We start from the raw sequence: 15,703 nt of genomic DNA on the forward strand, positions 1-15,703 counted from the left end.
ACATATGAATACAGTAACGGTGCTATTTCAGTCAGGACTTGAACATGCAGAGGAAATTCCCCGTCGCTCACAACCACTCATCCCCATCCCACCCTTCCCCTCCCCCTCCAAAAAAAATCCTCTGCTGTTAAAATTCTCTTTCAACTGTTTTAAATATTTCTCTGTGGCCTGGCAACATTCTTTTTCTTTTATACAAGCAAGCTTTCTGCTAAATTATGTTTTAACCGACAGGAGACAGCTATGTAGGAGTAACAACTGAGGCTTTTAAGAACCTTGCCAATTTTTAAAACTTTTATTAGTCTCAGCTTGATTTTATTCTTGGAGACATCCATTGAAAACGTCAGTATCTCAGAAATAAAAAAACCCTGTTTCAAACTTCTTACAAACACACACGCGTGCACGCGCGCCGACACAAACACACAGAGAAAATAACCCGTAGCAGAGGCAGGAAGAAATAAAGGGAACTCCAATTCTCTCCAGGGAGAACAAAACCCAAAAAAATAAAATAAAAAATTAAAAAGTTGCTTCATTCTATCTCCACTCTTTCACTAGGACAGTTTAATACCCATCGAGTCTTTTAAGATGCTAATCTACCATCTGCTAGCCCACAAATCCTTCCCACTTATTCCCTGCAAGATCCAGCTATAGCCTTGCTCAAAAACCTCTCCACAGAACAATGACCACCTTGCTAATGGGACTTAAAAAAAAAAAAAAAAAAAAAAGAATATTGTCTCTTTCTGGCCAGTAATTTCAGGGAATTAAGTGGAAAAGATTGCCGTGCAGCGTTCCGGATAGCTCTACTGTCTCACCGTGGCCTCTGCCAGGCCAGGTCATCTGGGCAAGTGGCATGGTGCCCCCCTGCCCCCCTTCACCCAGACTTTCTGGAGGCCACGTCCCCTTCCCAGCTCTGCACTAGGGCTGCAGTTCTCTTTCTGCAGTCCTCTTTCCTTCTACAGAGGTCCTCCAAGGAGAGTGGAAGACTTTCCAGTGACTTCAGTAGGGTTTAGGACTAGGCTCTTTAGGAAACACTGTTCCATAACAGCTCTTGGACCGGAGGTGATTTTCAAGTGTTCAGGTGGGAGCTGCCCACTCAGTACTTGAGGATTTGTTTTTGCCTTTAATGCTTGTTCAGTTCTCAGCGAACTGAGTCCAATCAAAAGAAGGGCTTGCGTTCCTCTTCCCAGGAGTATCTCAAAGGCTCAGTCTTTACTTAAGTAAAGGATGTCACAACAATCAAAGATGTTTGGGGAATTTCTTCTTTAATAGGATAAAAGAAAAACATACAAACACCTCCCAGGCTTCTGTCATGGAATGATTCTCACAACTGTAAGGAACACAACTCAAAAAAATGGAGACAAAGAAAGAAAAGATTCCTATGGGAGACATGCCTACCAGAGAGCTAGAACAATCCCTTTATGCTCTAGTCTGCAGTGGGGAAGGGGATGGCTCGTAAAGGAACTAACACAAGAAGCAGCAACAGAACACTTGCCAAAACCGAGTGGCGTATTGTAACTGAAAGCCATGCTGATTTTTTTTTTATTTTTTTTTAAAGTAGAAAGCAACTTAGATGGCAAAGATGGGGAAGGAAGATGACAAGAATGACCAGAACCTGGCCATTGTTTCACTAAGTCCCTTCCTGGTGACATGGCAGAAATGCACACATCTATCACATGTCTTTAAGAGAATTAACTGTAAGAAACATCCCAGCTATGAAACATTTCTTTCCCCATCTTCCCCAGATTACAAAGAAGATAGTGTTTCTTTACAAAAAAGAACCCAGAACTCTCCAGGACATCTGCGCTTGCTTTCTCTCTCCCCACTGTAATATTAGTCACATTTCATTTGGGGGTGAGAGGGGAGGATTTTATTTTCAGTTTTAAAGCCATAATCTAGAAAAATGTTTTGTGGAAACTTTCATTTTCCTATTTTTGTTTGCTTTTTTTTTTTAATAATGCTTATTTATAGAAAACTTCACAAAGGTGACTTCTATGTACAGAAAACACAATTCCAAAGGCTGCTTCAGTAGTCAATGTAATAGCACCTTTAAAGACAAAAGAGTTTGACATATTTTAAAAAGTCATTTTATCAAATTTTAACCCTTTCCAAGCCTTACAGAAAGGAGCCAGTCACAAAGCTCTGTTAGTACAAACTCTTGCCGAGTCTCCATGTGAAATGCTGTCAAAGTTTTTCAAGCTCCTATCGGTCAGCGACGTCTGGCAAAGTAGAGGTAGCGTGCAGCCAGACAGAATTTTCTTGCAGTCTAAACCAGAAGAAGATGAAAGGAATTCACAGCAGACTATTGCACAACGCTGGTCTTCTATTCCACAGTTTTCTGTTTTTTGTTGTTGATTTTTTCTTTTCCTCGCTGGCTTGAAAAGGGTTAACTTTGTATTTAATTAATCCTGGTTAAAACATGTTGCTCTGAGTCCCAGGTTGGTACTGTGTCTGCAACAGGCTCTCCATAAAGGCCAAGTAATCTTGGTTTTGTCCATATTCTTCAGGATTTCTTGAATTCCCCAGCCGGGGGCGCTTGGCTGCTCTCACTTCATCTCCCGAAAATACATCTTCCTGAGGGGCCCCAGTGCTGAGGGACTGCAGGAGACACGAAAGTACAGTCATTAGAGGCACAGAAAGAAAACAGAAAGAGACTGTACAAACTGTTGAGTGCACCTGCATAACAAGGCAGCAGGGACAACAAGCGAACGAACGAATTTGGTACAGAGAATTTCTGTACAAAAAGCGAACTCCAAAACATGCAAAGCACATGGCTGAAAGAAAAACTTCTGAAACCAAACTTGAAGAGAAGCCCTCAAGTTGCCTTCCTCCTGTATCAGAATATCTTTTACTTCAATTCCTGCCTTGCCAGTTCACTGTTTACTCCTATCCTCCTCTCTCTCTTCACGTTATTCATTCCTAGTAGAAGGCACACAGGAAATTGGGGCTTCCCTGGTGTCTTAGAAAGACCAAGACCTAAAGAAAGCATTTGGGGTTAACATGACTGTACAAATGATTACTTCTGCTCATCCTCTTCTTACACTCTCAAAAGAGGTACATTTCTTGGTAGAAATTATAATTTCCTTTTGCTTTGTTCCTTTGTTCTGCTGTTCTACATTAAAGCACCGTGAGCATCACTTCCACGGTGTATCATCTAACGCTCCTGGCAGCGGAAAGTACATGTGAAAAATCTTAGCTTTCAACCAGACTTGAAACTTTTAATTCACTTTCCAGCCTGCATTCCTTTCCCTGGAACTGATAGAAAGTCTGATGGTTTCCACTGCAGAGAATATGTTACTTTCCAAATCTTGTATTTCAGAGTTCCAATAATTGTCTTTATTACTAGTCAAGCTTAAATAAACCAGAATATTGTGCACATCCTAGAAATCAATTCTAGGATGTTTCTTTGCCACCAAAAATCTTTCAAGGATAACAAGGTGAATTATTGTTAGACTGTAAAATTTATGCCATGAGGTCTTACTGTGATGAATGACCTCGAAGAAGATGGAGAAGCCATATAGAGATACATTACAGAAACCATTTTACAGATTTTTTTTTCGGTAAAAGCCTTTCATGCATAAGCAAACAAAGGTTTCCTCCAAACTGACATGAGTTTTTCCACGTAACTGCTATTACTAGGCCATTTTTAACAATGTGCCTCTCATGCTTCTGCTGGTGGCCATGGATTTGCAGGTTCACAGAATCACTGGTTCAACTTGGCAGAGAAGTTCTGTGTACTCCTAAGGAATGGGTGGACCATCCTCTTTTTGTTTCTTAAGAGAGACAGAAGCCCACAGCCTTATCACAGAATAACTCTGTGGATCCATCCCTGTCATGCACTAGCTAACATGACATTTAGAATGAAGAGGAAAACTGTATATTCTCCGCTGGCATAGAATCTGGTCTCATTATTTCTTTAAATGAGATGACTTTAAAGATCAAAGCACCAGGTCTGAAAACATCCCGCAAGTCTGGAACCAAACAAGCTGTGAAATAAATCCCTCAATTTCTAGGCTGAATATTTCAGTTGCATGCAGTTAAAGGCACACTGATCTTTTATATAAGAGATCTGTAGGTAAGGACTATGTTCTACATCTCCTGTTTGGTAAGAAATGGGGGCTTGGTCCCATGTCACTAGCCAGTTCTCCAGGTTCCACTTAGCTGTAGGCCCATCCACGTGACTTATGAGGAAAGGCAGTATTCAGACAGAATGGCAATCCGTAGAACTAAATTCATACACTATGTGGTGTAAAATGGCATGAACATAATCTTTCAACCAGAGAACACAAAAATCAGGTCTGAACATGTAAAATGGAAAATCATTTAAATGCTTCTCAAGCATTTACATCAAGAATTTCTCCTGCTATACATATTCTGCAAAAGACCTGGGATTTTACAACCAGAGAAAGCGGAGGCTGTGTTCACTTAATGTCTAAACAATATGTTAAGAAAATGTGAATGGGTACTGCAAGCCACAGCCATTTTACCGCACTTCTTCCTTTGATACCTACCAGGCGAGACTTCACTCTCTTTGGAAGCTCTTCCTCCAAGGTATAAATATCACCACGCTTTACCATTAGCTGGGAACCATCTTCAAACTCGACCTGCAGAGTAGGCAGAACATCAAATAAGAACATTTGGCCTCTAGATTTACAGTACCTGAACAGTTCACTCCCAGATTATGCCAAGCATGGGCCCTTCAGTCCCATGGGAATACCAAGGAAGCATCAGAGGCCAGCTCTGTCCCACTTCTGTCCTCCATCCCAGTCAGAGGGCTAGAGATTTCTACTGGTTTTTAAATTCAAATCCTGAAAAAAGCAGCTTTTCACTTATAATAAAAGACAGCCCTGTATTCAGGCCAATATGAAGAATTTCTTTCATCTTAAACAAAGCACTTTTACACGTCATGAGGAAACAACCCCAGCTACTAAAATACATCTATATTTTAACAAGCAGAAATAATCAGCCAGGTACAAGAAATGGTGGTAAGTCCTCACGTCAAATCTTTTTCACTAAGCACTGATTATATCATGAATTATGCATCAGTTGTTACAGGAATGTTTATTCATGAAAACGTGCATATAAAAATGTTAAAACTATTAACAAATGTTAAGAGATTCTCGTTTCCTTTACTTAAGACTTATTACTTTTTTGGATAACGCAGAAAGACACAACACGGTTAATAGGGGATGGCAAGTTCGGACTGGACACATTCAGAAGGAAGCAATCATCTGTTCTCTGAACTTCTCCTCCCGTGCTGCCCAGGTCTTACTACTCATCAGTTACACCAGGCCTGCGATGCCTGCTGAGGTCCCTTAACCGAGCAGCATACATCAGCTGTAATAACTACGCAGGTAGGAGAACAGCCTTTGACAGATGAGCTCTGCTGAGCCCTACTGAGGTGGTTTAAAGTGCTACTAGCCCCATTTACTCTCCGGTTTTACAGATTACCGCCAGCATAGCGGAGTCAGAAGGGAAAACAAATGGACAAGTTTAAGAGCCGACCCACAAGCAGGTCTGCCATTTCCACTACCTGTGCTCGATCTCCAGCAGAAAGGCAGAACTGGCAACGCAGGACAGCAGCATCGCAAACCATTACACACACACAGTGGCTGGATTTCGTTTATTAAAGCTCCAAATTACTGATAAGGCTTAAGGCCTGTTCTGAACACACATTAGTGTATGCTAAAAGTCGTTTGGGGTATTTTTTATTTTTATTTTTTTTAAATATACACAACTAATCTTAGCACACAAAGCACAGGCTTAGATATGAGAACTGGAAAGCTACTGCAAAATAAGGCAAGATGAAAATGCTGAAGCTAATCCATGCAGTCTTCCTACGAACACACTTATTTCATAACAAAAACCCCACCTCTGTGTTGTTAAATATAATCCTATTAGACAATAGAGATGCACGGTAACTACTGAAAATAAGTATCTATATAAGGAACCAATGTCGAAAGCTGTTCAGGCTATTTTCCCCATGGAGAAGAGCTCTACCTATAGGTAACTGCACGATCTGAAAAACCCAGACTCCTTCATGCATATTTTTCTGTCATCTGTCACTATCAGTGGAATAGCCTGTTTCAAATTTTTTTTACCTTTGAGAAATTGACAACAATTTCCCATACTGTGATTAAGCTGAAAAGCATGCATAAAAATAGATCTTTATGGAACTACATATTGTACTTATTCATAACCAGGGTCACCTCAGATCACATCTTCTCTGAAGCATTTACTTTCCATTATGCACACGAAGAAGACCGTTAACTGACGAGGTGGACTATTGTGCTCTTTGCACACAGATATGAAACACTCTGCGTGCAGTAAGGATAGAAACCAGAACCCAATTTCAAACAAATGCAAGATTTGGGACTTCCTTTGCCTTTTACAATTGTCTAGGGGCATCAACCTCTTTAAAATAACAATTATATTCCAGCATGTATTTTTCAAAAGGATGTGCACAAAGTACACTTTCCTTTATAAATCACTATAATTTTCAGCTTCTTGGTAACATTTAAAACAGATTTAATCCAATGAACACACTGCATCGTATAAAACCTTCTGTGCTGAAATACCAATGCTGTGTTATCAGGTTAAATCTTCCTTTACTTTTAGAGCCTTCCAGAAACAAAAATCCTCTATGTGCAAGACTCAAAGACAAAAAAAACCTGGCTGCTGTTTTTCTCTACTTAAAAACAGAGGTGGTGAGAGTGTACGAGACTATTACTCCCACATGCTGCTACTGCTTTGCAAAGTACCTTCCCATGGCCACAGGTTTATTTCCCCCCTTGAAGTAGTCTCCTGACCCATAATTTCCCTTCCTTTCTCTTGAATTGTCAAGGAAAGTTTTAATTATGTAAATACTGGCTCATGGGGAACTGTAGGTCATGAGCTCAGTTAGCACGAGCCATCAGATAGCCATCAGAGAGTAGTAGGAGCAGGTTACTTTTGACCTGAGTCAGATCTGAGCTGTTTTTCAGTATTCCACTAACGAATCTGAGACATCAGCCATTAAACACTTTTCCCACAATGGAGGTGAATGGCTTTTCCTCCATCTGCCCTCTATTATGGGAAAGTTCCTGTGCAGAAGCTTCGTAATAGTGGTGAACGCTCAGGGAACAATTGCTATGGGTCAAGGAGAAGGAACAGCTTGTGGAGACCAATGGGCCTTTAAGTGTTGCCTCTTCATCCAAATAAAGAGCAAAGACATTTACCTTCAAGAGAAAAGCTACTGCTTGCTAAGCAATCCTGTAGTGATTTGAACAAGTCCTTTCGGTTTTCTAATGTTTTTTTTCCTACTCTTCAGCTGTAAAAAACTGCACAACTATAATCAAGAAGTTGCGTGTTTTTCCCACAATACAAAAAATGGCAAATCTATTTTATATTTTAAGAGCAGTCTGACATATGTCTAGCCATGCAGCCATATTCTGCCACAGAATACCTTTACCCTGATCCTATTTTAACACTATATTTCTCTTTAGACTACCAGCAGTATTAATTTCAGAAGGCAAATTCTCTCTTCAGGACCAGAGCACACATTCAACATTAGTGGCCTATACAATAGGGGTAACAATCAGACATGTCGATATGAAGTACACGGATACTCTTCCATACTTACCTGATAAATCTGACTGATCTGGGCTGCAATAAACTTGGCCTTATAGACGATTCCATCTGTCCACTGCAGTTGAACCATCTCACCCTCTGGAGGCGGTCCCATTCGGATGCAGTCTCTGCTCTGAGGACAGACAGGCAAAGAGGTCAGACAGCCAACAGAGACAAAGCTCAACAAGTAGTTGAAGAAGTGTGTTAAAAACCACTACTCCGGGAAGTTCCTATAAGTAAGCATAAGAAAGTTACTAGACTTGTGATTAATTGCACAAATCTCAAACAAACCATTAAACACCGAAAGAACAGAAATAAGCACTTGCACCTCCTTCTGGTGACAGTACTCAGTTCTAGAAATTTTCTCATTACAAATCCCAAAACATCAAATTGCCTATATCACCAAAACCAAACGGGGTGACCTGCTCTGTTTCACATGGTGAATCAATGGTACAATCAGGAAGAGAACGCATGAGTTGACGAGTCAGCCTTTTCTATACATTCCCTCTATTAAGTGCATTTCCTATTTTGAACCAGAAGTGCTTATAACCTGCTTCCCCCATGAATCACACTTGTCAGTTGAAAAAGGAGAGATTATTCAACCACAAAACAAATAGGATGCAACTTAAAACAAACACTGCATTCTGTTAAGTTATATGCATATAGCAATATCACATTTTTGTAAAGAAAAAAAATGAAATGAGATAATGTCACAAACAGGAAGGATGGTGGTGAAGAACAGTATGAGTTTTTCTATGCAAGTAGCAACTTTACTTTTATGACTTTTTTTTTTAAACTTTTGTTGTTCCACCCCACAGCGTACAGAAGGAATGCACATGTTACACTTCGCACTCGTTTATAACTGTAATAGTCTCCATAGTGAGCTGCTTACAATAATGCTTTCTGGGTAAACGTTGTCACTGTATGAACCATCATCAAAGTTTACTTCATAGAAAGTCTGTGTTGTCGTGCCAATCACTTTACATCTGTAGTAGAGTCCATTCCGGTTCTTTGTGATCACAGTCTGTCCAAGGGTCACTTCCCTTCGAAACTGAATCTATGTTGAAGAGAAAAGGGAGAAACTGGCAATCAGAAAAGCTGGGTTAAAAATACAGGTGCAGTGAAACTGTTCTATAAAAACAGCAGAAATTAAAAAAAATAATAAAAAACATCCAACAAACTTACATTCTGGTTAGCTGCTTTGTGTTTGAAGCAAGTGATGGACACAACGTAGGGCCAGTCATCCGGCTCCATGGGTACGCCAGCGGCGTGCGCACAGGTCACGTGGAAGGAAGTGGAGCAGTGCTCATAGGAGCACTGGATGCAGGCACCAGGCACTTTCTTCATCCGCTTCCGACAGTACACGCATTTCTGAAACACAAGTTAGCATTATGCAGACAGTCAACGGCAGCTTTAATGCAACATATTGGCATCCTGATAACTGACAGGGTCAAAAAGTTCTTAACATTAGTGTCTACAGCACAGAAGCCACAGCCGAAAATGGTGATATTTCATGCTATGAGGTCAAATCTAACACTGCCAGAATTGCCTGTCCAACTCTATACACTTGCCTAGAATCACCTGTAAGCCAAGTTAGTTTCTTATCATTCCCACAACCGCGACATCTACCAGTAAGTCAGCCCGCCAGAACCATATTGGATGGTGAAGCAGACTAAAATCCAATTTGAGACTATGCTCACAGGAGGACTGAGAGAAAGGAGGACCTAACAGACAAACACACATCAGTATTATTCAAGAACTGCCTATTAATACTCATCCTCCTTAGATATATAAAACATGCCTATCTTATTTCAAACTGCAGCTAGGCCATCACAGTCACTGCAGAAAAATAACGTGATCATTTTTGGAAAGAACAGAACAGAGGATAACTGTGTAATAGTTTGTTCTATTATGTTTAATGGAACATTTTATCTATCAGATCTAATAGAATATCATTTCATGTACCGGAACAATGGTGGGGTTTTTTGTTGCCGTTTGTTTTTTTACATACAAACATACCAACTGTAAGTGTTTTATTACGATCCATGTCAGATTACTGGAGATAAAACTCAGAAGAAATTAAAACATTGTACCAAACATCAGAATTACAAAGGGAAAAAAAAAAAGTATGTAACCTTTCGGCATTTTTAAATCATTTTCTGCAAAGCAGATCTGCTTATAAGACCTATCTAATTAGACAGCATTTAGAGGGGACAGGTAAGCGACTTAAGACGTGACTGCTTTAAAAAGAAACGTAAAAAAGATTGGAAGCAAGCATTAGGTGTCGGTGGGAAACAAGATAAATTTCCTCCTTAACAGCACCAAAGTCTTGTTTAAAGCCTCTCAGAAATACATGAGATTAGATTTTGGTAATCCCAATCTAAAGAAATTTAAATTGGATGCTTGGAAATATTTCCAGGCAACTATTTGGAAACACCATTCTTAGGCTTTTAACATCTTAAGTCTAGAGGATCTGTCACTGATCGATGAACGCTTCTTTACCTTAGCCGAGGCTTCTTAGACAAGGCAAATCAAGGAAAATTTAATATTACACATGAGATGAACATGCATTTTACTTGTTAGAATGAATTGCACTACTTAAAACAGCTCGTATAAATAAAATCCTGAGAGATATTATATGCCTGTGAATCCAACTATACAGCCACGTAATTTATTTATTACAGAGAAATAATTTCCATATACAAGGAGGAACAGAGGAAAGCAATAATTTTTAGTGCCCATTTCCACATGACTGTCTCCAAAGCACATTACTCTGGCTTGCTCCAGCCACTGCCCCCCAAGTTTGATTGACGGCCTCCCTCCCAACCCATCCGCCCACCTAAATATAAATGTCCTATAAACATACTCTGATATTACGCATAACAGTCTTTCTCTCTGCAGTGTCTGATATTAAACAGGGCCTTTCTTTCCCTCTTTAAATCTCCACGGTGTCTCTTTTACCTCACTTCCATTAAAGCAGCGCTCCAAGTATGCAACATAACAGAACTCACGACCTAAATTGTAAGGTCCGTGTGAATTACTACATCCCATGGAATTAGCAATGCAACGAAAGCTTCCTGAGGTCACAGAGTAAGCCTAAGCAACCCCCAGAAGTACAAATTCACTCTGCTCCTAGATCTGGGCTAACTGAAAAGTGTATCCTCAAAAATATTAAGAGTAATACTGCATATAAACAATACCACGCACACCAAATAAGAATTGCCAATTTTCAATGTTATATTTGTGTTATCATAGTCCATGAGGCCTAGCTAAGAGCCCCACTGAGCTACAACCCATTGCCAAGGCAAATAAAAGACCACTCCTTCTCCAAAGACTATTTCTCTTTTCCTTCAAAGCAAAACGTACAAAAGAAAGGGAGATACCTTCTTCCTTCTTTCTCTGCAACCTAACCACTCCCCGACTGGGACCTGTCCCCCATGTATATGAAATAAGTCAAATTCACTTCCTGTGAATTAAGTCAGTACGTTTACACCAAAGATTAATTTGGCCTTTTTACTGAAAGTAACAAAAGCCAGGAAATTCAAAGTCAGGGCCTTAGTGTTGCCAGAATGTGTTTTCTCATATTTAATAAGCTATGCCTTTATCGCACTGTAAACCACGTTCAAAAGCCAGATAAGCACCACAGCAAAGTGCACAGCAGGAACACGGCACTGAAAGCAAGTCAATAGCAATGAGATCTCATTATTAAACTGTCAATATCTAATTCTCTCGCCAGCAGGGACAACTGCTGATATACAGTGTGCTCAATACTGCCTCTCACGGGAGTATTAACCCTGAAGTATCAGGAATCTGCCTTTATTGATGCAAACAGGTTTCTTCCAAGCCAGAAGGATTAGCATGCATCTAATGACACCCCGACGGTAGACAGATTCCTTATGGCAGGCAAAAGAGCTACAGAAGTGGAATATTGAGAGCAAATATGACCACAGGATAAAGAAAAACGAGAGCTACAGTAAGACTGAAATGTAGAAGACGGTGAAAGGAGTGAAAACGTTGAAGATCTGGAAATGTAGGAGATGTGATGAACAGAAGCCCCAGTGCTAGGTACTACAGTGAAGCAGCACGTGCAAGATTGAAGACATTTCCTGGGGGAGAGGAGATGTGAGAAGGTCTAAAGCACAGGAGAAAAATCTTCAGAATAAATGCACACCGGAGAGTTGGGTCATAGCTGAGAGTAAGAAATGGGCTGTCTCCTGTTTGATGAACACTGCAATTCATTTACTCCACTGAGGAATGACAGCTAATTATTCCAAATTTCCACGTCATAAATAATTTACGCACACAGGCCCATAATACACCATTAATCAGGAAGCATGCAAGCTCCATTCTTTGAATGATGCAATACCCACAAACGAACTGAGAAGTCTGGGATGAAAAAGGGAGGCCTGGTGTGGGCTTGAAGAACAGAAGATACTCTTTAAACAAGTCACTGAAATTTTTTGATGCATCAGCCCTCCCACAGTAACTTTAAAAAATAAAAATATAAAAAAAATCACAGATAACTCTATTCTTTTCTAACTCTAGATATCTTCTATTCAGATAGCTCTAATCTATTCACTTCAACAACTCACAACCTTCGCATAATTTCTACTATCCTTTTACATCTTTTTCAGCATAAAAGGCCGCCTCTCAAATTATATCTAACACTGCATCATCTCCATCAATGTCAAATCATCAGATCCACAACCTTTTAGTCCCCTTCAATTTGTCTTCCTAAATAAAGCTGCACATCTCTCCCCCCACAAAAAAAAAGCAACAAAAGAAAAAAACACAAACTCACCAAAAAAAAATTACATCCCCCCCTCAGTATCCTCCACTGACTCCCTCATGTGCTCCACGAATTATCTGCAAAATCCTTACTACTAAGAAAACTCTCCCCCATGGCTCATGAACATGTTTCCCCACACGAGCCTACCCAATTTAAATTTCCTCTGTGCTCCTTCACACACTACCCCAATGCTGCCTGTAGAAGCACCACTGCTTTTCACATTTTAGCTCCAGACAGTTTATTTGCTTTCTTTCCTGCACCAAATGACACTCAAAATCACGTTATATGCGGTGGCAACACCAAGAAACTGTTTTCAACAGACATTGATGGTGCATGCATACATACTGTAAAGGCACTCCTAAATATGACCAACAGAGCTGAATGATTTTTATAATCATTAATTAGCCTGGAAGCCTACTAGACTCTGTGAGTTGAAGTGCTTCTCATAAAAATGCTCTACCTTCCCTCAGATATGAAGAAAACATGAGGTGTAAAGGGAATACAACGCTTAAGAGATCAACAAAACCATGAAGCTTTAATTCAGGAACAGAAAGACATGTATGTAGTAGGCCTGTGTAGAGGCTTTGGATGGAATAGCCAATGTTGCAGAACAGATTGAAGCAACAAAGTTTTAGTTCAGCTTAGCCAGTACATTAATACTGCCCTGGCTTTATACAACTGTAAGGTAGCCACAGAAGAGTTAAAGAATTAAGTCATAATGTTTCCTTGTGAGGGTCCATTAAGCAATACAAGTAAGTCTTGTGTAAAAGGATTTTCAGTTCATCGTTACAAGTGCTGGTAATGAAGAGGATGCATGCTGGAAATGTCAGATGATCCATAAAGACCCAGTGCTGTAAGATTTATCACTCTCACATCACACCGCTCCATCACTCCACCTGAATAATGAATGCTTTTTACATTCACATTTGTGTACAAAACCCATTTGCACAACAGAGAAATAACTCTGGAAGCAGACAGAGATTCTTCCTAATCTCTCACCCAGCCCTGGCTGGGCTGCCTGCACTAAATAGCTGCACAGTTAACAAATACATCAGTCCTAACCAATACATCACTGCTAACTTCACCTTCCCCCATACCACACTCCCAACTGTCATCCAACTGATTTCTGCACAAAAAAAGCAGCAAAAGCACAATTTATTTTGCAATAACGCACTATAGCGATGGAGCATTAACTAACATGAAGATTAATTGCTCTGAGCTAATGAATCATCCATTACTAATCCCTCAGATGAGGTTATTTGCAGCTAAGTAACAAGTTGTAGCTGGACTTTTATTAAGGTCTTTGCAGAGCCTCGCCTTGCAGTCACAGTCACAAAGATGTATTAATTTCTACAATAAATTTCTTGATGGACAAAGAGAAATACTTTAAGGAAAGTCAATTCAAATTAGAGATGAACAGGTCAGCGTGTCAGCTTCTTTCCAGTTACTATCTCCCATCACACTCCTGCCATGTGGTACTTTCAGTAACTGAAAGTTTCAGGTAGGTTAGCCCCAAACACGGGGTGCGCAAATACCCCAGGCTCTGCCTAGGGTAAGAGCACACTCCTAGAGAGTAAAGGCAGATCAGGTAATCACAACTTTTTTGTGCGTCAAGGCACTGAGAGAGCACCTCAAGGAGACATGCAAACAATACAGCTTCCTTGGCATTTGTGGGAAATAAGAGTGAGAACATCAAAATCAAAAGAAACCTACCAGTTTCCATCTCTGCTCTGGAATAGCACTGATATCCACAGGATGACGCTCTATTACATTGAGAAAACGGGCCTCAGGGACAGCAATAGCACAGATTATATGGATCCACCTGGAAAAAAAGGTTGGGAGAAAACAGAGTATACTGTTATTTGAATTAAACACTCAAGAGGGCAGTTAACATTTCTCTGACTCCATCACCTACAGTACTAAGGCATGTTTATGGTGGTTGGCAGCCCTAGCAATGTTACCAACCGATTCGTTAATCACAGTTGCACAAGGTAAAGGTCTCTGGAAAAAAAGGGCTCGACCTTCTTATGCACTTGATCTCGCATGACACTAAACATTTTCTGAAAAGACTTTTCACTGAGAATGAACCAAATTTAAGAATGCTCAGAGCCACAAAGCCCTGATGTTTTCAACATGGTCCAGAGTGTAAGATGTTAGGGTGAGCTTGAATAACTACCAATTTAGTGAATAGCAGTTACCTTCAGAATGCCAAAACTAGTTGTTACAATGGGCATTGAGACCAAACTCACTAAACTAGAAGATGAGATGCAATATAGAAGGACAAAAATATTTAAAAACATTACTTACCGCCCATCAGTGGTCATCTGAAGAGCTCCTCCCCTGAGATTACACAGGCAGCATTCCTGTAGTGACAAAACCACTTCAGAGAGGACTGAAAAGGTCTGCCAGACCTTTCACAAAAAGCTGACTACATCTGCAATGCAAACCGTATCCTCCCACCACCCATCTCTGTGGAGGTATGTAATCAACCCACACAGTAAGTTTTCTTTCATCGCCAGAAGAGTAGATGCTTACCGCTGCCCATGCGTTGGCTGAGCACCGTGAGCAAGACCAGCTTTCATTCACCAAATCTGGACGTATTCCATAACAGCCTGAAAGAAATAAAATTATACCCAGAGTTATGCTAATATTTCTTTAGTACTGAGTTATCGACTGTTCAATTCACGAGGGATAGGACAGTCTCAAATTACTGAATTAAACTTAAAAGAAGTTATTCATAAAGCACTGCGATTGCCACAATAACTCGATTTATAAAAATCATCCACTTAACCACACAAACATTTTGTCAAAAAAAAGTCAATAATATAGATTCACAGCTGTCTCCTGTATCTGAAGTCTCTTTTCATCACATGGCAAACCAAGGAAGCAGATTCAACCCAATCCTAGAAAATGGGCAGGGGTGGTGAATCTTAAACTAATCTGGAAACTAAGCTGAAAGAGAAACGGACGCCTTTAAGTCAAGTACTTCTGGAGCTCGAAATGGGGTAGAATAGGCTGGAATTTAAGCACTGATTTCTTGCTTCAAGTCTACAGGCAGCTCTACTATGGGATCTGAGGGAGAAATAGTTAAGACTGACTGAACCCCCAATTCTCCTTTAACAACAACCCTAAAGGAACATGAAAAATATGCTCTTTTTATGGATTTTGTCAACACCCTAAAAACCAAGAAACCTTTGCAAAAGCTTTCTTCTCTGTTTGTCCTTGCTGTTGTCGTAACCTATCACAGCTGGGTGAGGGCACTTCTCAGGAACAAGTGGATTGCCAACTGGTTTTACAGCATGCTGCCAGATA

General features: G+C 40.2%; 1 protein-coding gene across 9 annotated transcripts in view; it reads right to left on the reverse strand.

Moving 5' to 3' along the window:
- Nucleotides 1–663: 663 nt before the first annotated feature.
- The window catches only part of KDM4B (lysine demethylase 4B), a 90,998-nt gene continuing 75,958 nt past the window's right edge, over nt 664–15,703 (reverse strand). For all 9 annotated transcript variants that reach the window (XM_040537486.1, XM_040537484.1, XM_040537487.1 and 6 more), the window contains 8 exons: nt 14,927–15,003; nt 14,699–14,754; nt 14,105–14,213; nt 8,788–8,973; nt 8,495–8,659; nt 7,616–7,735; nt 4,506–4,598; nt 664–2,592 (listed from right to left, as the gene is read on the reverse strand). In XM_040537486.1, the coding sequence (XP_040393420.1) occupies nt 2,407–2,592; nt 4,506–4,598; nt 7,616–7,735; nt 8,495–8,659; nt 8,788–8,973; nt 14,105–14,213; nt 14,699–14,754; nt 14,927–15,003 (992 nt within the window). In that variant the 3' untranslated portion in view covers nt 664–2,406. The remainder of the gene's footprint in view (nt 2,593–4,505; nt 4,599–7,615; nt 7,736–8,494; nt 8,660–8,787; nt 8,974–14,104; nt 14,214–14,698; nt 14,755–14,926; nt 15,004–15,703) is intronic.

Source organism: Cygnus olor, chromosome 26 (genome assembly GCF_009769625.2).
Source record: "Cygnus olor isolate bCygOlo1 chromosome 26, bCygOlo1.pri.v2, whole genome shotgun sequence".
Taxonomy (NCBI): Eukaryota; Metazoa; Chordata; class Aves; order Anseriformes; family Anatidae; genus Cygnus; species Cygnus olor.